The 24,646-nt window shown below is 38.9% G+C and overlaps 1 protein-coding gene across 6 annotated transcripts in view; it reads left to right on the top strand.

The window, feature by feature from the left end:
- Window positions 1-24,646, top strand: part of CNTLN (centlein) — a 207,257-nt gene that overhangs the window by 19,248 nt on the left and 163,363 nt on the right. For all 6 annotated transcript variants that reach the window (XM_075740036.1, XM_075740038.1, XM_075740035.1 and 3 more), the window contains one exon: window positions 17,186-17,270. In XM_075740036.1, the coding sequence (XP_075596151.1) occupies window positions 17,186-17,270 (85 nt within the window). The remainder of the gene's footprint in view (window positions 1-17,185; window positions 17,271-24,646) is intronic.

Genomic DNA, 24,646 nt, shown 5'->3' with positions numbered 1-24,646 from the left:
TTATTACTCCTCTGAATATACTAATGATGACGATTTCCTCATGGTACTTACATATTACCATCTGATTCCTATAAATGTTACTTAGTCATCATATGTGATTGATTGTTTTAGAATGCTAATATTTACAAATTAAGAATTTTTGTAAGCCAAAGGGAGAATGTGAATGAGTTGGTAACGTGACTGTCAGAATTCAAACACTTGATTGTCTTATGGTCAAAAGATTTCTCTGTTCTGTCTCTCAGGGTGCCAAGAGTTCCTTTTTTTAAAATGAAAAAGTGGATTTTTTTAAAAGAAAAAAAAATATGAATTTCTTTAAATGGCTTGCCAACATTACTTGGGAAGCTTGTCATACAGTCAGAAGGGATACTAGCTGCTTTGGGTTTCCATTCAGTGCTTTGATGTTGAAAGGCATGTTATGTTTGTTCACATCTTTCCTTTTTGGACTTGATCAGTAAACATTATTTTACTTCTAAAAATGGGTCATTAAGTTCTTTAGCTTGAAGTGCATTCACTATAGTGTTGTTGCATCTTCTGCATTGCATAAAGCAATGAAAATTTTGTCCAAAATACGGTGTGATTATGTAACTAGAGCTAATATTCTAAAGCATCCAGGGGAAGAAATTGATGGTGTAAGCACATGCAGCTTGTTTCAAGACAGCTGTTACCTGAGAGTTCACATGTGGTCACCAATGATGGTGTCAAATAACTTCTGGCTCTGTACTGGGACACTTATCTGCAGAGAGAAGTAGCTTGACTGTTAGAGGACAGTGTACTGCTTTCACATTGCTTGCATGTTTTGAATTGGGAAGTTATTTTAATATAGGAGGAAAACTTAGGAACAGATTTACAGTGTCCCTCGTTTAAGTTGAAATGCAGATTCTTACTGATTTGTTTCATGATAAAATTTGATCATATTTTCATGAGGAGGTAGAGGCATCAATCTTCCTTCTTCAAACATTTAAAAAATATGCAAGAACTGCTTAAAATATATAAATACCATATTTAATATATTCAACCATATATTACATGTATAGAAGCACAGGTATATTGAAAACATTAAAAAATTGTTTTGCCTTAACTACATTTTATATATAGCTGAACAATATGGAAAATTTTAGCTCTTTCACATGAAGCTTAATAAGGTAGAAAAAGAGATGTTCACCCTAATATTAACATTTCTGATTTGTGTTGCATGTAAATATTAATCAGGATATTAAGACAAATTGAAGCATAGAGGTGTTAGAAAGCACACATTTAAATAACGTTGAATACAATGAATTACTCGGAGTTCTTGAATTATATGCCTGTATAAGATACAGTCTGTCTTCCTGGTTTATCCTTTTCATGTCTAGGAATATTTTTATGCTTGGTAGTTATCTCTTGCTTTAAATGATTTTGTATTTTATTTAGAACAGAAATTGATAATTGTGTATGCACTATCCTGACTGATACAGTGATCATGGGGCTCTTAGATGCCACCTTGATGCCGACAAGCATGATAAGGACCTGAATTTTTTTACAATGGTAGGAAATATTTGCAAAAGCCTTTTAATGTAGTGTTCAGCCTATCAGAAATCTTGCTACAGAAATCTGGTGTATAATAATAATAATCTATTATATATGAAGGTAAAGATATGTTCTGTGCCTGTGCTTTGCACTTTGTGTGGAGGCTGGTCATGATTACTCTTATGTGAAAGCATGACAACATACTCCTATTAAAGTGCTTGTCTAGTTTTTTACGTTCTCTCTTCTTTCAGAATAACACTAATGCTTTAGAACACCTCTCATGAACTCAAGGCTATACATCTATATGATACCTTTCCCATGCTTCTCAGAGTTAGGGAATTAAGAAAGAGGAAAGTGCTTCCACAGCATCTTTTTAGGTATTATCATTACCCCAGAGAATCCTGGAACAGGTTTGGATAAAACCCATTCAGTATATAGGAGTTTTATTAATCACGACTTTGAACTTTGGGGTTGCTTTGATTTGACAGATGGAGCAATAGTGTGTGTTTTTCGCTTTAATTGACATAGCTTCATCTCTTTTGCTTGAGAACGGTCTAATTGCTGCTTTGGAAATAATTTCTAGCCCAGCTTCACCTATGAATCTTCTGCACAACCAAATTACAGCCCCATATATTCTCTCCTAACTTTTCCAGCTATAACTTTCCAGAATCTTTTCCTAAGTAGCTTCTGTTTTGTGACTGTACCTCTTCACAGTCTCATAAGACTTTTTGTCTTCTTCCTTGCCTTATAGCAGTAAATTATTTTTTTTTATATTGCTACAGTGTCAGTTTATCTCTGTTCCAATATATTGATTAGATTTCCAGGGAATCTGCTATCTAGCACTGCTTTTGTCCAGAAAATTATATGACAAGTGATTTCTTGACTTTGTTAATCTAGGAAAAATGTGTGGATTTAAAGGATAAAGAGATGGGATTACCAGGTAACAGTTACAAGCAAAATGATTCCTGAAGCATGTCACCCGACCGATCTGTGCTGCTCACAGCCTCTTCCTCTGTATTCTACACAGATGTATCAAGAACTGGAAATTGAAAGTTTACACTGAAATCTGATAAAAACCAGCATGAGTCGTCTTAGAGACTTTTTGTCACTTCTCATCTATATTAGGGCCAACATTGACCCAGTCCTATCCAAGTTGATAGCATTTTCCATCTTGCCCTGGCTTATTAGGAGATATTGAGATAGACAGAAACAGAATGAAATGGATTTAAGCCTTTTTTTTTTTTTTTTTTCCCTACTTGGAATTGTGTGACATGTATACCACCAATGTTGGCATTGCTTCATTTTTCTGTGTGTTCTTTCCACCAAAAATTCCATAACAAAGAAACTTTCACTGCCCACCAATTCTTGGTTATAGACTCCTTGAGATCAGAAGCCAGCTACCTAAGGGAAGCAGACAGAATCTAAGAAAGTGTAGTCACGCGTATCCTAGATCATATATATAATGAACGAAACAATAATATCTAGTGGATTTCAGTCTTGAAATTGATGAAAGAACTGCCAGATTTTCTTCAGGAGATTACAGTGACAGGAATAAAAAGATGCAAGTGTGAAAAGACAGAATGTTCTCTTGTACACCACAGATATGTGATGAAGAAAAAAATATATATTAGGAGAAACTGAGTGGGCAGTAGTAGCCGTGCAGTCAGCTAATTTATATTTGTAGCATTAGAGAATTCCTTATAGTATCTTTTTCTCAAATAAACCAGGAAAATGTAAAAGACATAATTTGGGGGTCATAGGGGGGGAATTAATAGTAAGTTTCCATTATTTGTCTGCTATTTTGAAGTGCTTTCATGGTCCCAAAATAGAAGTTCGCCTGCCCTAAAATTGTAAAAATGTAGCTGGTACCTTTTTATGGCAGTGCTGTTGATACCTATAATACACCAATGATATTTTACTTTTCAGCAGTCTTTGCAGTTCTTGCTGGAGAACCGTAACTGTATTCCCATTTTAATATTCAGATATAAACAAAAAATTATCTTTACTGTGCAAATGAGAAATGCCTTTGGGATATGTAAAAGCCTCCAGGTATTTTCAAACAAGTCATTGTAAAAGTACTACTCATGTTAGTATACTTTCCAGCTACTTTAAATACTATTGATCTCAGTATTATGTAAAGAGTATGCTATTTCTAGTTCACTGCCTTTTGAAACATTCTTTTTTTTTTTTTGATGAGTTAAAAAAAAAGTGCTAGAAAGTACCTTTTACAGGTAAATGCATGTGTAAACTCAGATAGAGTTGGGGTTCAGATGGGAATATCAAAGGTTTTGAAATATTTTGTAAACTTTGAGAGCCCTCCTTTAAGTCTTTTCTCTTATAATACATGAAATCTTGACAGGTCAACTGACTCTTAATTTTCCTCTAGGGCTTCTAGCTGACTCCTTTCCTTTCTTTGGAAGGGAAATGTAGCAGAATCAATTAATGATCAAACTGTGGCAGTGATACAAGACTTGGTAGATGTAAATGGGGATTGTATTACGCTGGATGATACCTTTGCAGATAGTTACATTTGGCAAGGTTGCCTTACATAAATGTTTTTCCACACCTAAATTCCAAGCGTGCGGTGTCTTGCAAGTCTTAACAAAGAGCAAGAATGTATTTATCTTTTCAGGCCAATCTGAGAAACAGTGCCAACCTGAATGTTAGTGCCAACGATTAAGAGAAAGTTTTGTTCTTCTTGGGGAGTTACGTCTGTCTAAAGCTGTACAAATGGACGAAAACATGGCTGAAGAGCAAGTGATAAGAAATAACCAAAGAGTTTTTGGAAAGGTAATACAGGAACATACGCTGTGGTTTGCTGCATCTTGTTGTCCTATTTTTGGCTGAGATAGAGTTAATGTTCTTTCTAGTGTCTGGTATAGTGCTGTATTTTGGTTTTAGTATGAGAATAATATTGATAACATGCTGATGTTCTCAGTTGTTGCTAGGTAGTTGTTGTGTCTGTACAAAGTCAAGGACTTTTCAGCTTCTCGTGCCCTGCCGGGTGCACAAGAAGCTGGGAGAGCACAGCCAGGATAGCGGCCTCAGACTGGCCAAAGGGAGATTCCCCACCATATAATGTCAGGCTCCGTATAGAACTGGGGAAGCTAGCTGGGACGTGGGATTGCTGCTTGGAAACAGACTGGGCATCGGCGGTTTTTTCACATGTGGTGAACAATTGCATTTATGCATCACTTGTTGTGGTTTCACTACAACAGTCCTTTTTGGCACCCAGCATGGGGCACGCAGGGTTGGGATACGACAGATCTAATGAGAGTATGTTAAAACAAATTTGTTAATAATGAATGCCTATATTAGTTTAATAGTTGCTGGTCATAATGTTGTTTTATTTATTCTTGGAGTTGTGTCATGTAAAACCTTAACTTGCCGTATATACTGGTTGTCAGTGTGTATGTGTGGTTTGTCAGCTCTTGGTGTTGAATTAAGGTTATTGCTCTGCTGTTCAGTGTACTACTGGCTTATGGTATGAAAAATAATTGATAGTCAAACCAGTTTGGTATCTCTGTATTTAGTGATGGTGGGCAGCACAAAAAGTGGAGCGGCAGCGGCCGTTTCATCTCTGTACTTTGGGAGCCATCTGTTGGAAGCTATTAATAATTACACATTTTACTTTCTCTCCTCGGAGAGCCAGTATGTCAGAGAGACACCTTACTTCACCTTGGCTAATTACAATAGCTCTTGAGAACGCTCCTCAGACAGAGTAGGAGGGCTGATCTTGGTGCTGATCTTAGTGCTGGTCTTATGGAAGGAGCTTCTGATTCGTATTTACAAGAAATGAGTAACAAGGATGAGATTTGAACCCACATGCGCCACACAAATCCATGTGTCAGTAACGAATACAATGACCAGGACTAGAAGGGCCCTATCTCCAGCCGGGTGCAGGAATGGACAATCGGGTTTACTCGACTGTGTGGATCCGATGGCCTGGCACGTCAGACCCTCAGGAGTAAAAGGCTCTATGGACACTGGTGCACAGTGTACCCTAATGCCATCAAGCTGTAAAGGGGCAGAACCCATCTGTATTTCTGGAGTGACAGGGGGATCCCCACAGCTGACTGTACTGGAAGCTGAAGTGACTCTAACTAGGCTTGAGTGGGAAAAGTCTGGCCCAGAGGCTCTGTGCATCCTCAGCATAGATTGGCTTAGGAAAGGTTATTTCAAGGACCCAAAAGGGTACTGGTGGGCTTTTGGCTTAGCTGCCTTGAAGACAGGAAATTAAACAGCTGTCTACCTTGGCTGGTCTCTCGGAGACCCTTCTGTTGTGGTGTTGCTCAGGGACGAAGAACAACAGGTGCCAATCGCTACCACAATGGTGCCCCAGCAGCAATATCGTGCCAGTGGAGACTCCCTGATTCCCATCCATAAGCTGATTTGTCAACTGGAGAGCCAAGGAACGATCAGCAGAACCCGCTCACCCTTTAACAGTCCCATATGGCCCGTGCAAAAGTCTAACAGAGAGTGGAGACTAACAGTCAAATATTGTGGCCTGAAAAAAGTCACGCCACTGATGAGTGCTGCTGTGCCAGACATGCTAGAACTTCAGTACGAACTGGAGTCAAAGGCAGCCAAGTGGTATGCCACTACTGATATCACAAATGCATTTTTCTCAATCCTTTTGTTGGCAGAGTGCAGGAAACAGTTTGCTTTCACATGGAGGGGTGTCCGGTACACCTGGAACCGACTGCCCCAGGGGTGGAAACACAGCCCCACCATGTGCTATGGGCTGATCCAGACTGCACTGGAACAGGATGAGGCTCCAGAGCACATGCAATACATTGATGACATCATCATATGGGGCAACACAGCAGCAGAAGTGTCTGAGGAAGGGAGGAAAAGAGGCCAAAACCTTCGGAAAGCCCGTTTCACCATAAAAGGAAATAAGGTCAAGGGACCTGCACAGGAGCTCCAGTTTTTAGGGCTAAAATGGCAAGATGGGCTTTGTCAGTTCCCAGTGGATGTGAACAACAAAATAGCAGCTATGTGTCCACCAACTAAGAAAAAGGAAACACAAGTTTCTTAGGTGTTGTGTTTTTTTGGAGAATTCATAATCCAAATTACGGTCTGCTTATAAGCCCTCTCTATCAGGTGACCCAGAAGAAGAACAATTTCAAATGGGGCCCTGAGCAACAACAAGCCTTTGAACAAATTAAACAGGAAATAGTTCATGCAGCAGCCCTTGGGCGAGTCTGGGCAGGACCAGATGTAAATGATGTGCTCAGCACCGCAGCCAGGGAGAATGGCCCCACCTGGAGTCTCTGGCAGAAAGCACCAGGGGAGACTGGAGGTCGACTCCTGGGGTTTTGGAGTCGGGGATACAGAGGATCTGAGGCTGCTACACACTGACTGACAAAGAGATATTGGCAGCACATGAAGGGGTTCGAGCTGCTTTGGAGGTGACTGGTACTGAAGCACAGCCCGTCCTGGCACCCCAGCTGCTGGTGCTGGGCTGGATGTTCAAAGGGAGGGTCCCCTCTACACACCATGCAACTGATGCTACGTGGAGTAAGTGGGTTGCCCTGTTCACACAACGGGCTCGAATAGGAAACCCCAGTCGCCCAGGAATCTTGGAAGTGATCATGGACTGGCTAGAAGGCAAAGATTTTGGAATATCACCAGAGGAGGAAATGACACATGCTGGAGAGGCGACACCGTATAATGAACTGCCAGAAAATGGGATGCAAAATGCCCTGTTCACTGATGGGCCCTGTTACAAGCATCAGAGGTGGAAAGCTGCTGTGTGGAGTCCTGTATGACGAGTCACTGAAGGAGAAGGTGAGTCGCGCCAGTGTGCAGAGGTGAAAGCCATCCAGCTGGCTTTAGACATTGCTGAGGGGGAAAAGTGGCCGATGCTCTGCATTGATACCGACTCATGGATGGTGGCCAGTGCAGCAGTGGAAGCAGAGCAACTGGCAGCACAGGGGCAAACCCATATGTGGTGAGATATTGCTGCCCGGCTAGAGAAGCTAGTCGTAAAGGTACGTCATGTAGATGCCCGCGTACCCAAGAGTCGGGCCACTGGGGAACATCAGAACAACCAGCAGAGGTGGATCAGGCTGCCAAGATGGAAGTGACTCAGATGGATCTGGACTGGCAACGCAAGGGTGAATTATTTATAGCTCGGTGGGCCCATGACACCTCAGGCCGTTGAGGAAGAGATCAACATATAGAAGGTCTCCTGATTGACAGGTGGACTTGACCATGGACGCTATGGCAGAGGTTATCCATGAATGTGAAAGATGCGCTGCAATCAAGCCAGCCAAGTGGCTAAAGGCTCTGTGCTATGGCGGACGACAGCTGAAATATAAACATGGGGGGGCCTCTGGCAGATCGATTGCATCACGTTCCCAGAAACCACCGAGGCAAGCGCCGTGTGCTTACAATGGTGGAAGCAAGCAGTGGATGGCTGGAAACGTATCCTGTGCCCCATGCCACCGCCCAGAACACTGTCTTGGGCCTTGAAAAGCAAGTCTTGTGGTGACATGGCACCCCAGAAAGAATCGAGGCAGACACTGGGACTCATTTCCAAAACAAACTCATAGACCCCTGGGGTACACATTGGGACACAAGTTTAGCAAAGGCCACCTGGTTAGTCAGCACTAGGGGATCTACGAATCGTGCTAACCCTCCCCAGTCAAAACTCCTACGTACTGTAGAAGGGGATAAAGTCCCCGCAGTGTGCGTGAAGAAGGTATTGGGGAAGACAGCCTGGGTTAGCCCTGCCTCGGGCAAAGGCAAACCCATCCGTGGGACTGCTTTTGCTCAAGGACCTGGGTGCACTCGGTGGGTGATGCAAAGGGATGTGGAAGTCTGATGTGTACCTCAAGGGGATTTGATTTGGGGTGAGAATAGCCCATAAATTAAACTACGTGATGTTGATTGCTAAATAACCCTGCCATTGTACGTCATCACTACTACAATTGCTATATGGCAGAGCAGTGGTATTACAGTAAGAATCACCCAGACTAATGAAGGGTGACCTTTGGTGAAACTGAGCAAAGTGCAGCTTTGGTGGATGGGACCAGAACTGGCTTCAGCAGCCAGCAACTTCCTTGAAATTGGCATCTTCATCCTGCAGACCGTGGGGCTGGGCCATGCCAGATACGCCAGCGGCGAGCTCCGGATGCACCATGCAACAATCCAACAGCACACACCATCTCCCGTGCCCTGAGAGACTGTTATGACAGATGGAGCCCAAAGTCGTGGACTAAATGAACTCAATGGGCATTTTAGAGGCATGGCCCCTAGACTGAGGGAACGATGTCACGTGTCAAAGAGAGGAAAAGTGGTGGTGCTTAATTGGGCCGTGCAGGATCTGGGCATGATGTAGAAGGTACAGAACAAGGGGTGGATGATGTCCTGGTTTTCAGCTGGGATAGAGTTGTTTTTCACAAGAAGCTGTGAGGGGACACAGCGGGACAGCTGACCCAAACTAGCCAAAGGGATAGTTGATACCATGATGTCATGCTCAGTATATTAGTGGGAGCTGGCTGGGGAGGAGGAGTTGCTCCTCAGGGATGGGCTGGGCATGGGATTCTGTGCAGTGAGCAAATTGCATTCTGTATCACCCACTTTGTGTATGCTTTTATAAGTACTGTTGTTTTTATTCTCTTCTCCCTTTGCCGTCCCAGTGAACTGTCCTTATCCCAACGCATGAGTTTTACCTTTTTCTTTTGATTCCCCTCCCCATCCCACCAGTGGAGGGGAGGAGTGAGTGAGCAGCTGCATAGTCCGTAGCTGCTGGCTGGGGCTAAATCATGACAGTAGGTAATGTGGAAGGATAGGGTAATCCAATGTGTACCTTAATGCCAAAGGGGCATTCTGCACCCTATAATGTTAGGCTCCATGTATAACTGGGGAGGCTAGCCAGGAGTCAGATTCGCTGCTTGGAAACAGACAGTATTGGGGGTTTTGGTTTGCTTTTATTGCATGTGGTGAGCAATGGCATGTGTGCATAACTTGTTGTTATTGTTGTTGTTGTTATTATTTTCCTTTGTTATCCTATTAAACTGTCTTTATGTTGGCCCATGAGGTTTTTTTTCCATTCTACTGCCCATCCTGTTGGAGGGTGGCACAGGTCAGTGAGTGGTGCTTAGTTACCGGCTAGGGTTAAACCATGATACCTGTGAATATCAGAATGTGGAAGGAAAATTAAATACAGTTGACATAGACTTCTCACTGACGATATACCTATGTACTAAAAATGACAAATACTTTTACATAAAAAAGGATAAGTGAATGTGTTATATGAGTGAGTAATATAGATTGCTGATATTAATTGAAAAACAATTAAAAAAACTCTGTCTTGCATCTTTTGAAGGGATGATAAATAGCTTGCAGAAGCTTTCTTAAACCATTTATCATTTTATTCTTGTGCAAATTAACAGGAAACAAAATGACAGGAGAATGAGGAAATAAACAAGATCTAACACATTTTAAAGGCCATTACTGTTTTGTGTCTCTGAGTTTAAAATAAAGTGGACTCCCTAGTTATTATCACTCAATAAAGTGGACAGAATAATAGAGCATAAGAGTACAACCTTTTTATCTAAGGTCAAATAATTGTGATTTTCTACAGTTGATGAAAGTTTAATATCCTGTTTCATTAAAAATTCTCAGAACATTGAACATAAGTCAACATTCCATGGAGAAGAAGGTATTATGCAGCTTCCATGTGTGCATATCTGCATATCGGAGCACAAAATATTGACATGATAATTGCAGTCAAGCCTGATTGAACAGTGGCCTCTGGGAATTCAGCTGGTGTTGTACCAACTGGATGGCTGCTCAGGACACAGTTTGAAATGCAAGGTGCAAGTTAGCACTTTATTCAGCACAGGCAGGCATCATTTAAAAATCCTTGGGGGAAACCCTGGTGATGTGCAGATGTTAAAGCAGTCTGTTCTGAAGTGCTGATATTTTGAACACTGTAAGAGACTTGTGTATTTTAGATGAAAAATGTTTAAAAAATTATTAGGGAAGAATGTCACCATTTTCTTTACTAGTCTAGTGTAAAAATATGTTTAGTATTTTATGTACAAAGCTTAAAATAAGAGGCCTTAATAAATCATCTAATGAATTAAATCAATCAAGTTAGAGATAGAGATACAAAAAAAAAATTGCATTTCTGTAATGATGCTTTTCCATTTTGATACATATCATGGAACATAGAACTGGCTCTATAAATAATTTGCTAAGGAAATAATTTAATTTTACAATTTTTCTTTAATTAGATCTTAATTTCTTTTCTTAAAGAAACAAAAATAGATGTATGCAATTTTGTTATAGAAAATAACTGTTGTCTTAGAAAAGTGCAGAATGTTTGGTGTCAATATAAATTCTTTTTTTATCACATGCTGTCTAAATCTTTTAAAAGTACTGTTTGTAAGTATGAAAAGAAAAAATAATGTGCATGAATTATAATTCATCATGAAGTATAAGGATCTTATAGAATCTGAGGTGAAAGTAAACTCTATCAAATGAAAACTATTTAGCTTTATGTTTTTATTTCTTTTTAATAGGTACTTGGAAGCACAGTAAGGTTTCTAGTTGGAAAATCAAGGCATAGGCTTTGTTTCTGCTAACCACTCACTGTGCAACTGCAGAGATGTGGCTGTACACAGTAAATTACAATATTGGTGCTGTATTTACAATAACATTGACAGTGTGTGCTCTACAACTTCACTTTGCACGTGGGCAATTCATTATCTGTTTAATACCAACATTGAATGTATGCATTTGTGTAAGTCTATCTGTAAAATAGTTGGAAGTTGGAAGACTGGGGGAGATGATTATCAAGTTAAATGCTGCATCACAGAAGCTGATGTTTTGTAGTGTTTCTAGTTCTGCAGCCCTTTAGATTAAAAGAAATATCTTTCAAAAGTAACAATATTTCTAGAAGCATTTTTTTTTTAGTTATATCGGTATAGTGTTAAAATATAGCTTTTGTTCTTTTACCACACATCCTAAAGTTGTAACTTAAGTGTAACCTTAACTTTCTTAGCTATTTACAGGCAAATTTGTATACTTTTTTTTAAAATCCTGCTGTTTTGTAGAACTGAAAGGTTACATATTTCATGAAACCTGTAAACAGCAAATTCAATTTATTAATTAACATTATTTTAATTTATTTTATGTAAAAATGACATAATTATATACAACTCTGAATTACTTTTTCTTGGCAAGTGGTTAATTGCTTGACTGATTATGACCTGTGGTAGGATACAAGATGCCTTTTTCCAGACTGCTTTTGCTGTAGATTTTAGAAAGCATGGTGTTTTATAAACTTCAGCAAACTTATGATTTTTAAAATCTTAAGGTTTTTGTGCTGCATATTCTGTTTTTTTACCTCATTCATAGTTAAATGTTTCCTTATAGTCTAATGTTTCATTTTTGACAAGACGTTAAAGATGTGCCAAACCTCAAAAATATTATCCTGTCCTGTTGTGTAAAGTATAGCATAGCAGAGGAAAAAAATCATAACATAAGAAAAATGTTAAGCTTATTAATAATTTTTTCAGTTTCTTCATTTTTGTGGGAAGCTGAATCTCGATAATCTTTGTAACTGAATGCATCTGTGTTAAACATTTAAAATAGGTAGTACTCGTGGGAAAACTGATTGGAGCTTAAAACTTGTACAAATTGACAGCCTCTCTTCACTCCATTTTTCATCCTAAAGAAGTCTGCAAATATTCTTAGCTCACATCATTATTGCTCATCAGTGGTTCTAATTAGCTAAACAGGAGTTTGTCTCAGTCATTGATCATCATCAGCTTCTTGACAGTGCCTGAATTTTTTTTCCCCCATATTCCAGTGGACTTTTTAAAATATATTGTAAGTATGTAACTGCTCAATTAATAAAGTCATTCAAAGATTTCTCTTAATATTTGTTACCCTTCTGAAAAAGAGGAGGGGATTGCTGCAGATCTTAGCAAGTCCTATTTCAAGGTGCAACAGCAGATCCAAATATGATCTGCAAGTTGCAGTCAGTTATACTACCTTGAGTGTCTATGGGGAGCTGTCCTGTAACAAGCATTGGAAGTTGTTCTATGCCACCAGGAGAGGCTGCTGATAAAGTCCCATATGAGGTTTCAATTTATGCTTTAGGCTTCCAACAACATCCTTTGTGTGCTTAAATTCTGGTAATTGGTTTTTTTTTTTTTTTTTTTTTAGCTATGGGTGGTAGCTGGTAAACCTATTTTGGGAGGGGGCATTATTACAGCCTGTGCTATCTTAAGAGTCTGAAAGAAAACCTCAGAAAGCCAAAAACTCCTTGAATTTACATACCTTAGACTTTACCCACTCATAATGATGATGATATGTCTGTATTTATAAACGTCGTTCCTTGATGGCTTTGTTCGAAGGACTGTTTGACTGAGCATCACATAATCAGGGAAAATACTGCATTTAACTAGAAATGCGCTTTGAACCATTGGCTGGTGTGTGCTGTGTTGCAAATACATTTTTTGCTTTAACAAAGGTCTTATTTTTCTGTTCAGTTCTGGACTTTATTATTTAAGCCTCTTTTGTGCAGCCTTGTCCTAAAGTCATAGGGCTCCATAAATTCTTGACTACTAATAATACACCAGAATTAGCTGTGCATACTGTTTTCAGTTCTCCAGAGCAGTTTGTTCTTTTGCATAGTTGTTGGCTGGTTTATTCACTTTCTTCCCATTCTTTCTTTAAAATAAAAAAAATGAAAACCACACAACTATAGAGTTCTTTTGAGCCTTGCTTTGGGAAATCTACCTGACCTATCAGGTTTTCAGATCAATTAATCCATTAGAAAACAAGTTTAATAAGTTTTCAAGGGATGATTGCATAGTTAAGAAGCTAATTATCCAGTATTTGTGTTTAATTGGACCTAGTTTTAAAAAAAGGTTGACTTTGTAAGAGGAGATAGTGGTTAGAGGAGTTGGAAAGACAATGGCATATTGTAGAAGATAGATACAGAATGAGTGGTTAGAGCAATAGTTTAATTTAAGCAGAAATAGAAAATAAAAACAGCTGAATTAAAATGAAGAGGGAAATACATCACTGTGGGATGGATAGGACATGTCAGCCAGTGGTTAAGGTCAGGATAATTTTGAGGGCTGGAGGCAATGGTCTTCAGTGGTTCATGGGGCTCGTTTGTGTGTGTATTGTGTAATTCTTTCTGTGTCTACACATTACTATTTGAAGCACTTTGTAGTAAAGACCTGCTTTGCTTTGTGTCTTCAGAAGCTCTTAAAATTTTGGATCAAGCAGTTATACTTGTGTCTGATCTTAAATTCTGGAGTTGTCTAGCTGTAATTAAGACTTCAGGAAACTTGGAGTGCTATAATATTTACAGTTTAGACATAGATTAATATAGGTCCATCAGTTCCTCAGATTATGGTGTAACATGCTTATGGGAGAGAGATACCTTCTTCCCAGAAGTATTTGGGGTTTGTGTACTGCAAATACTATCATTGAAAAAGGGTAATTGTTGATAGTGATTAAGGACCTCACAGCAAAGTAATTAAGTATGAAGAAGCATTGGTATTTTTATACTGGAGCAGTTTTTGGTTCATTTAAGTTGTGGAATAATTAACAGTACCTCATGGACAGTATACCTGTTTCAGGAACATGCACAAACTTCTGTGATAAGTAATATACCATTAATCTATTCACAGACGTTTTTTGTTACTAACTTCTAATTTTTAAAATTGTCTATTATCTTTTAGTACAAAGTTTTATAAGCTTATCAGACAGTCTTTTAACATTTTTTAAAACCTGACTGAGAATTCAATTTCTGTAAACTAGTTATGTATGATCGAGTGCATCCTCAGCAAGTTTGCTGATGACACCAAGCTGTGTGGAGTGGTTGACACCCTGGAGGGAAGGGATGCCATTCAGAGGGACTTTGACAGGCTGGAGAGGTGGGCCGGTGCAGACCACATGAAGTTCAACAAGGCCAAGTGCAAGGTCCTGCATGTGGGTCGGGGCAATCCCAAGCACAACTACAGACTGAGCAGAGAATGGATTGAAAGCAGCCCCGAGGAGAAGGACTTGGGGTATTGATTGACGAGAAGCTCAACATGAGCCAGCAGTGTGCGCTTGCAGCCCAGAAAGCCAACTGTGTCCTGGGCTGCATCAAAAGAGGTGTGACCAGCAGGTTGAGGGAGGGGATCCTGTCCCTCTACTCCGCTCTTGTGAGACCCCACCTGGAGTACTGCATCCAGCTCTGGGGGCCCCAGTACAAGAAAGACATGGAGCTGTTGGAGAGCATCCAGAGGAGGGCCACGAAGCTGATCAGAGGGCTGGAGCACCTCTCCTGTGAGGACAGGCTGGGAGAGTTGGGATTGTTCAACCTGGAGAAGAGAAGGCTCCGGGGACATCTAATTGTGGCCTTCCAGTACCTGAAGGGGCCTACAGGAAAGATGGTGAGGGACTGTTTATCAGGGAGTGTAGTGACAGGACAAGGGGTAATGGGTTTAAGCTGAAGGAGAGTCGATTTAGATTAGATGTTAGGAAGAAATTCTTTACTCTGAGAGTGGTGAGGCACTGGCACACGTTGTCCAGAGAAGCTGTGGCTGCCCCCTCCCTGGAAGTGTTCAAGGCCAGGTTGGATGGGGCTTTGGGCAACGTGGTCTAGTGTAAGGTGTCCCTGCCCATGGCAGGGGGGTTGGAACTAGATGATCTTTGAGGTCCCTTCCAACCCATAACATTCTATGATAAGCAGGGTGGGTCAGTTTCATTAACTATCATGTATTATGAAACCTATTTGTTGTTTTCTCTTTTGTGCTCCCTTTTTTGTCCTTAGGTTTGTGGGTTTTTCTCAAAGGACATCACAGTGTAACCAGCTAACTTAATATTTGCATGGATATCTGTAATTGCAGTCTATTTAGTTCAGTTTTAATAGATGTTCAAAGATAAACTATGAAAAACTGGCTGTACTATGTATTTCACTGGTCATGTCTTTCTGGCAACCTATAATGACAATTCCAGGATTCTTCTGATTTGCAGGTGATCAGATGCTTTGGGGTCAGGATCTGATGTGCATTTTTCTGTTACGTTTCTGTCTCAGTTAAAATGTTAAATACCTTTCAGACATGAAATGTCTTTTGGAATACTTGTTGAATATTCCTGGTTTCACTTTTCTCTGCTCGTTACAGCTCCTGAAATATTTTCTTTATGGAATTAGATTTTTTTAATGTCACACAACTACTTAAGATCCTGTATATTTTTGTTTTTCATAGCTAAATGTAATTTAGATACATATCTTTTCAGTTAGATTTTTCTTAGTTTTCTTCCAGTGCTACAACACATTAGTGCTGCTGTATTTGCAGTAGGAGAGCACTGCTTAGAGTTATGTTGCCTTGAGACCTCGCTTTCCAAAAAACTTGCTTTAAATTCCATCCCGTTTTATTTAATTCTTTACTTAAGATCAGACTAGATATTTTAGCAATCAGAACTTTATTTAAAAATCCAATGCTATTGGATGGCCTGTGGGCACAGTGTAATTTAGCATTTAAAATCACCAATAACAGTAGAATATGCAGTGATTAATAATATTGGAGAAAAATAATTGCCCATATATCTACTATCCTTATTGTTCTCTGTAACAAAATGCTTCAGTAGATGAAGCGTTTTGTGCACAGATGGATATTCTTATCCACCTTTGATCATCTTTGCAGTCTCATGGGTACTATTCTTCCATTCCCTTCCACCTCTGAAACATTCCCATTTTGGTAAAGCAAAACTTACGCAAGTAGGATTCTCTGGTTTCTAGGCATGTCTTATACCCAACCATAGCGGAAATTTACCTGTATTGTGAGAGGAGGGATAATCTGAGTTTCTCCTTCTTTCTCACCTGCGGTGCTGGGAATGCCTGAAGTATTTGGCCATTTGCAGGGAATATATGTTTCTCAGACCTTTTGTCGCAGATATATGATAGGAATTCCGTTTTGTGCTAGGAAATCTCTGTGTATCTTTACTATTGCAACATTTGTTTTCTTTCTACCTAAGACAGAAGCCAGTAAGGGAATCAACTTTAAAACTCAGTCAAGAAATGGGATAGTAATGAGATGAGGTAGTTAGTTGACTCAGCAGGTGGTTTTCTACGAAGTGTTACAGAAATGATTACAGTCCTGCACTTATTAACCACATAGAGAGGCTCTGCTTGTCCTCATTACCCAAATTTCTGAGCTGTCTTTTTTTTCCCCCAGTAAAACTTATAGATTCCATCCATGTGAAAGATAGTAAAATAGTTATCCATTATGTTCAAAAGTGTTGTTTCAGACATAAGAAATGCCATGTAGTTGAGAGAAGGACTTCACAAACTCAAGCAGCTTCATGGCTCTACATTGCCAAGAAGGAAGAAAAGCATTTTGCTCAGTCTGTGGACATGTACACTTTCAGTATTTAGGAAAGAATGAGACAGATAATTTCAGCTGCTTAAAAATGTATTTTAAGAGCTCTTGCTTCTGTTTCTTTTTGAACAAAGTTGTGTTAGCTGTTTACAGATGTAATTTGCTGTCACTTGCCATATGCTCCCTGATTAATTCTGCAATGCCTGTCAGCTTCAGATAATTTAATTTTCTGTGCTTTAAAATGACATTCATTATCAGGACATGAAAAATTCAAACGATTAACTGCAAATTATGACTAATAAAGTGTCTATTTTTTTGTTTGTTTCCAGAGAAAAGCAGAAAGCTGAAGTCAAGGACAGAAGGGTTTTAGAGATTTTGCAAGCTAAAGACAACAAAATAGAAACGCTAGAACAGGTTTGTATTGTGTTTAAATATAGCAGTTAAGAAAACTTCTATCATTGGCATCGAATTTATATTTCCTAAGAGGTGAAAATAGTTTGCTGTTGTGTCTTAAGGTGAAAACGGCAGGTGATTCAGAGATGATAACCTTCTAATAAAGTATTAGTTAAACTCTTCTGAGTTGCTCGAACAGTTGCCCTTTTACCTAAAACGTTCCTATGATTTTAGATTAATTTTTTTCTGAAAAGTTTTATCAAGTCATTGTCTTATTTTGCCTAATGGACTGACCTAACTTGGATTTTAATCTAGAACAGTTCTGACTATATTTAGGTTTGTAATGTGCCTCTGGTTTGGAAAGATTTTCCACGCTAACAAATACAAAAATAAAACATTTCTAGAGGACTAAACATCTAGTATCCTAAAAGCAATACACCTATGTATTTTAGTGTTACTAAACTATAACAATATTTATTAAGTTAACTGCTGGCATAAACTATAAAACAATACCGACAAATCCAAAATGTCATACATAGGTCTTATGTCATGTGTATTTTTTATTGAATTGTCACTCAAAACTGAGTGTTGTGTATCAGTAAAAAAAAAAGTTTAAATGGAAACTTTGTGTTGAGTCAAGCCATTGGTGAAATTGAGGAAATATGAGCTCATTTTCTAAAAATCAAAATAATTCTTTGAAGAATAATGAAACCTTTGAACCCTTAATAATATTTGAAATACTTATGAAATCCAACACTAATAAATGCTAAATAAACACAGGAGAGCAATAAACATTGCACCTTCTTTTTTCTCCATATAGCTTAAATTACTACCTTGTCAAGACTGTGAGGAGAAGAGAATCTGCTTTTCCATATTATTAGGACTGTTAATAAGAAAAAAAGTCATAATCAGACCAAGCGTAATATGGAGAGAGAGAAAAAGAATTAGAATTAGTTCACAGATAATAAAGCTGATAGCAAATCACAGACAAAGGTTGAGAGTATTCTTTCAGATGTCTAAATCCTGCATTTCCTGGGGATAAAAGGCTGACTGATACATAGTTTTTCATAGAATCACAGATTGAGGTTGAGGTTGGAAGTCATCTGGTCCACCACCCCTGCTCAGGCAGGGTGACCTAGGGCCAGTTGCCCAGGACCATCTCCAGAGAGCTTTTGAATAGCTTCAGGGATGGAGAATCTACAACCTCCCAGGGCAACCTGTGCCAGTGCTCAGTCACCCTCACAGTGAAAAAGTGTTTCCTGATGTTCCGAGGGAACCTCCTGTGTTGCAGTTTGTGCCCATTGCCTCTGGTCCTGTCACTGGGCACCACTGAAAAGAGCCTGGCTACATATTCTTTGCATCCTCCCTTCAGGTATCTATATACATTGATGAGATTCCTCCTGAATCTTGTCTTCTCTCGGCTGAAGAGTCCCAGCTCTCTCAGCCTTTCCTTATAGGAGACGTGCTCCAATATCTAAATCATCTTCATGACCCTTCGCTGGACTCTCTCCAGTAGCTCCGTATCTCTTTTGTACTATGGAGCCCAGAACTGGACACAGTACTCCAGATGTGGCCTCACTAGTGCTGAGGGGAAGGATCACCTCCTTTGACCTGCTGGCATTACTTTGCCTGATGCAGTCCAGGATTTCATTTGCTATCTTTGTCACAATGGTACTTTGCTGGTTTATGGTCAACCTGTTGTCTACCAGGACCCCCACGTCCTTTACTGCAAAGCTGCTTTCCAGCTGGGCAACCCCCAGCATATATTGGTGCATGGACCCCAGCATACAAGCTTGCATGGGGTTGTTCCTCCCTTGGTGCGGGACTTTTCATTTCACATTGTTGAATTTCATGAGGTTCCTTTCAGCCTAATTTTCCAGCCTGTCCAGCTGTTGAATGGCAACATGACCCTCTGGCATACCAACCACTCCTCCCAGTTTTGTGTCATCAGCAAATTTGCTGAGTGTGCACTCTGACCCGTCATGCGGATCATTAGTGAATTTCCTCACGTTTCTGATGGCCTTTACTAGAGTCTTGCTTGAACTGAGGTAAGTTGTGTAGCCAGTGGTGTAAACTCAGGTTTCCAGAGCTTGCCTACTTCTGATTTGCTCAAATTAAACCTGATACGCCTGCTGCCTGATGAGAAACACCAGTGAAATGAGGTTATTCTTCCTTTTATTTTCTATTACAGCAGTGGCCGAAATTTCTGTGTGTTGTCATGTCCACATGGCTGTAGATGTGATTTGTAATGTGTCTGGTGCCTGCATGCACATCATTTTTATAAGCCAGGAATGCGTGATTATTCCTGCATTTATACCCTTATCCTTAGCTGAAAGAGAAAATACCTGTGTAAGAAGTTTATGAGAATTTGTGTGCAGTAATGTTCTTTTAAGAAGCTGTGCTGTGGCAGTTTCTGAACCTGTAGGTTGCTTCTCCTTGAGATTGCTTTTGGTGGTTTCAGGTCAGTTTCAGAAGCTGAAATTGCAATTGATAAGAAATCAGAAATTGATAGTGTGATACAGTTACCATCTGGAGGTGGCAAGAGGCTGAAAATTTAAGTAGAACCAAGGAAAAGTGGCAGCTGGGAAAGGAGTGGGTGGGAGGAATTAACAGATGAGGAGGACAGAAGCTGCTTTTTTGATGGTTGTTACAACAAGGCATGTTGTAATACAGCCCCTCGAATTTCTTCCCTTAGAGTGTCATTGACGCAGGGGTGGGAGATGTGAAAGGCACCGGATGGTGCCAACGGCCACTGCTGTATATAAAAGCTGTATATGAATGTGATGTCATTTTGACCTTCATTGTATCATCCATTGGCTGGGATGCCACAGGGTTGAAACAAGATGGGGATCATTTTCTGAGTTTTTGGAGTGGTTTCGGTGGTTTGGTAATCAAAGACTGGAGCTAGCGTAATGAACAATGTAGTAAAGAGTTTTCTAGATTTGTTCTTTCTTTGTTCATCTAAGCAGAAAAAGATATTATTTGTGTAATTTGCATGCAAATAGGTTGCTTATGAAACTGTGAGTTTTGACAGTAATGACAATGAATGTTTTTTCTTGCAAAGTATAGAGAGCAAGGCTTTAAGGCTGCATATTGCAGTCTACCAATCTGATACGTCTAGAAAGGTGAGATTATCCAGTTTTGTCTTCTGTTGTTTTTCTCTCCACTTCACGCATCATACAGAGATACCAGTTGCGACAATTTAATTTGTCATAGGGTATTTATTTACTAGGAATTTCTGAGTGGCCACCAAACAGCTGATTGTATGAATCCATGCTGACAAAGGGAAAAAAGGCAAATAAAGGATGTGTCATAATTTGACATGTATGTAAGCTGATGGTGCTGTCAGAAACAACAACAAAACCCTAGACGGAGAACTTGAGATAATCTTTCTTTTCTTGTATTCTGATTAGACTTTGTCCTGACATGCTTAAGAGCCCTTTTGAAATTACTGTAAATAATAAAGCATATTCTCTACACCCTAGGTGAGATGCATGTAGGTATATAATACTGAGACCTAGATTAGCATTATTTGTAATGATATATTTCAACTGTTTGAAGGGTTTCCATTTTAATGGATATTACTGAAAAACAACTAAAATAATTAATTTAGCAACTTATGACTGAGAAGTAATATGGTCTTTAATCGTTTTTGTATAAAGTAAACAGGAAAAAAAGTGCTCAAATATTCATGAGGATGGGGCTAGTGGCTTTAAGGGTAAAAATCAGTGTAAATCACAGTTTTGCAAAACTTCTGCTGTCTGATATCTTTGGAACAGAGTGCATGCAGTACATTTATGTACTTTAGTATGACTTCAGTCTGTTGTGCACCTTTCCTAAATTACAATGGTGTAATCTTCAGTTTTAGATAAATGACTTTTTTGCCATAAGTTTATGACTTGCCATAAGTTTGTTGCATAGCTGCATATTGTGTTAAACATTTTAAGTATGAAATAATGTGGAGCATTTCAGAATGTACCATTCAGAGGTTCAAATAAATACAGTATTTATTAAAGCACTTTTTTTTCCATCAAATATTGCACATAAATTCAGTACAAAATGTATTTTATTTGAGTTTTCCATTGTATTTTTTCCCTTTGTACCTTTTCTTTCAATTCTTGTCTTTGTAGTTAGTTGATTGGTAACTTTTGGTCTTGATAGTCACAGCTGTGCCTCATGTGGCATACACATATTTATTCTAAATGCTATATTGTAAAAATCTTACTCCTTTGAGGTTGGTGGCTACGTTGCTATACTTATCTTATGACTGTCATTTTTGTTTTATACAGTGGTTCAAACTCTTTTCTCAATAGTGATGTATCCTTTCCATATATACATAATTTCTCTGTTTCAAGGAAAAGAATTTCTAACTGCTGCTTTTAAGTGTATAACTCACTATCCTAGAATGTTAATTATTATTCTTCTGAAGGCTGACTGCCACACATATTTTTTTTCATTCTCCCTTTTCTTTGGAAACATTTCCTACCTGGTGTATTTAAAAATTTACAATATATGTGTATGTCTCAAATAGATCGCTGGTGGTTTTTGTTTTTCTTTCTTTCTTTTAAAATAAGGTGAGGCTTTTGGAAAAATGTGTTAATTTTTTTTTGATTTGGACAATTAGTTTAAAGGATAATGTGGGAACAGGAAAATCAGTCTTCTGCCATTCATGCAATAGATAAATTAAAATATCTTCACCTGTTTTCCTTAGGAGATGAAATTAAAGACGTGTAAAAGTAGCGGTAAACCTTTTCTGTCTTCTATAACATTGTTAATTAATTAGGTTTCAATTCTGATCTGGAGGAACTAAAGCTAATCTTTTTGTCCTAGACCTTGTAACGTTTCAAAACCTTATCAACTGATTATACTCCAGAGGGGTTAAAATAGTACTAGCTTGCCTCATTATCTGCACTTGAAAATCTTCAGCTTGCTGTGCAAATCTATATTAAAGCCCCTTTAATGGGTACAATTGAAAGAAGCATAATTCTACCTTCAAGCATTAATTAACACTAATAAATTTTTCTTAACTTTTGTACCTTCACCGGATTGTATTTTTCTTTGTAATAAAAATGCTGTTATTAAATTAAGACAAATGTATACACACATTATTGCCATCTAAACACTTTATTTCCAGTAGCATATAACCTTGATTATTCTTGTATAATGAGGGACATGAGGATAATTTCGGTAATAGGGAGTTTGGATGAATGTGTCAGTAGTGATGAGATTATGCGAAGTTTATAAACTAATTGCAAAAAAAGTTTCTCCAGTGAATGAGATTTATAGATATTGCAAGTGAAGAATATCTTATGACACTGGCATTTTTTTTTCTTTAAAAAGATCACTTTATTCAAGTTGTACCTTGGAAAAGGGATCAGCCTTCAGTGGTGAAACTTGTCTGCTTTATGTAGCTGCTTTGAACTGCATCAGTGAATTATCGTATGTCTTGTGCCTTCCTGCTTGCCATCTTCTAGTTAGTTTTCTCATAAAATTAAGGGAAAGAAATCTGGTTAAGGAGCTGGTCTGAGTGAGAAAGATGAGAAGGAAAATGTATTTATTATTCAAATAGTTGAAAGTTGCTGACTCTGGTTTATTGATAGAAGGCTACCTGAGGTAGGTGGTATGGTGACTATGGCTAATACCTGTGGGCTTGTTTGTCTGAAGAAATTAATAAGCTGTAAATTACAGTGTACCTTTACAGCTCATTAGTAGTTTTATGTGAATTCCCAGTAGGAATGCGTTCTTTGCAAGTTGAAAATGTGTTTCTGCGAGGTAGCATACTCCATTCTGAGGAAAGAGTTTTCCTACTTGATCCACAAAAAAGCATCAATATTGAGTATTCATACAACTGTGCTGTAAATCCATGCTTCATCTTTTCATTAATTTGCCTGGTTAGTCAAGCCTGAGGTTGGCTAAAACTTCAGGATCTTTGTTACTCAGCCTTTGTGTTCTCAGTGGTGTTTCTACAAAGATAGCCTGAAATAATAGCAGCACTCGGATTAGACAGGAAAAAGTACACTAAGAAACGTGATGTTTCTTGTCCTCTGCCCATTCCACTGGTTTGAAATGCTTGATTCTTACATTAGCAGAGCTCAGTATTGAAGCCTGGAAAGAAGAGGGAGGTCATCTTTATGATCTCATTCATTATCTGGGGAGCTGGGGTCTAGGTTGGGAAATTTCTTGTTCAATCCAGGTAAGAATAGTTACCATGTAGCCAATTAGGACTGCAATAGGATAGCTTTTTTTCTTGAGATAAAAATGGTTTCTAAAGCTATTGAAAACTGTTTTTACTGTAGAAGAGATTAATTTAACTGTGTTCAGTACATTATCTGGTTGCTGTAGTGACACAATTTTTTTAATTGTAAGGTCAGTATAGTTTTAAGAGAGTGAAGCTGGATTTTATTCCCCCTTTAAGGATGTTGTTGATGAGGAATCTTTTCATGTATCACGGCTCCTTATTTGAATACAGGCAGATTTCCTCAAGTTCAGGAAAACTGTTGTTCCTTAAGGACCTGGTAGCAGAAAGAAGAATGCAGTGTCCTTTGAGACTAGGTTCTGCCCTTATGAATCTGCTGACCATACTTAGGAAGGAGCTTGTTAGAAAAGTTGATCATAGCAACAGCTGTTCTTTATTTACTACTCCTGATCTGGCAGCATTGATGTATGTGAGTGTAAGGAAATATTGCTGTGTCAGGAGTAGATGCTAGTAGGTATTGTTTCCTGCAGATCTCACATAGTCACACACACTTCCAGAGACAGAGGCTAACTCACTCTGAAGACCTTGTATAGGCCTTGCTGAGGAGGAAAGTGTAGAAAAAAATTACCCAGTTCCATCAAGATCGTGCTCTTCAATGAAGAGAAGAGAAAAGCACATTTTAGCGGATTGTTGGTTTTGATTTGGAATTAGTAGAGAGAATAGGCTAAAAAGACACTTTGGGTTTTGTGCAGCCTGACCTAGAGGGCTGTGCTGCTGCTTTCCATAGGTTCAAAATATAGCTGCTAAGAAGAGAGGAGCGAGTCGAGAAAGTATCCAAAACCACTGTATTGGACAGTGCTGTTATAGGTCCTATAGAAAATCCAGTCTGTCCTGGTGCAGAGAATCACCAGACAAAAGAGGAAAGGGGATTTATTTAGAGCAGCTGATGGTTAAGGTGATGTTAGAATTGTGGCAAGATTGTCAGATTATATTGTCAGTGTTCGCTGTAGTTATCCTGAGAGCTGTCATATCCTCACTAGAGGAAAATGGACAGTTAATCTCTAAATCTAGCAATACATTCTATACTGGAAGAGGTGCTGGATTTATTATGAAGCTACAGCTTTTCTTTTTTTGGCAGTGTGGTCTCATTTCCAAATTAGAGGTGGGTTTTTTTGTGAAAAACTGCCTCTAAGTATTGCCC

Source organism: Balearica regulorum, chromosome Z, assembly GCF_011004875.1.
Source record: "Balearica regulorum gibbericeps isolate bBalReg1 chromosome Z, bBalReg1.pri, whole genome shotgun sequence".
Classification (NCBI taxonomy): domain Eukaryota; kingdom Metazoa; phylum Chordata; class Aves; order Gruiformes; family Gruidae; genus Balearica; species Balearica regulorum.
The sequence above is the reverse complement of the archived record's forward strand: the minus strand, read 5'-3'. Positions and strand labels throughout refer to the sequence as shown.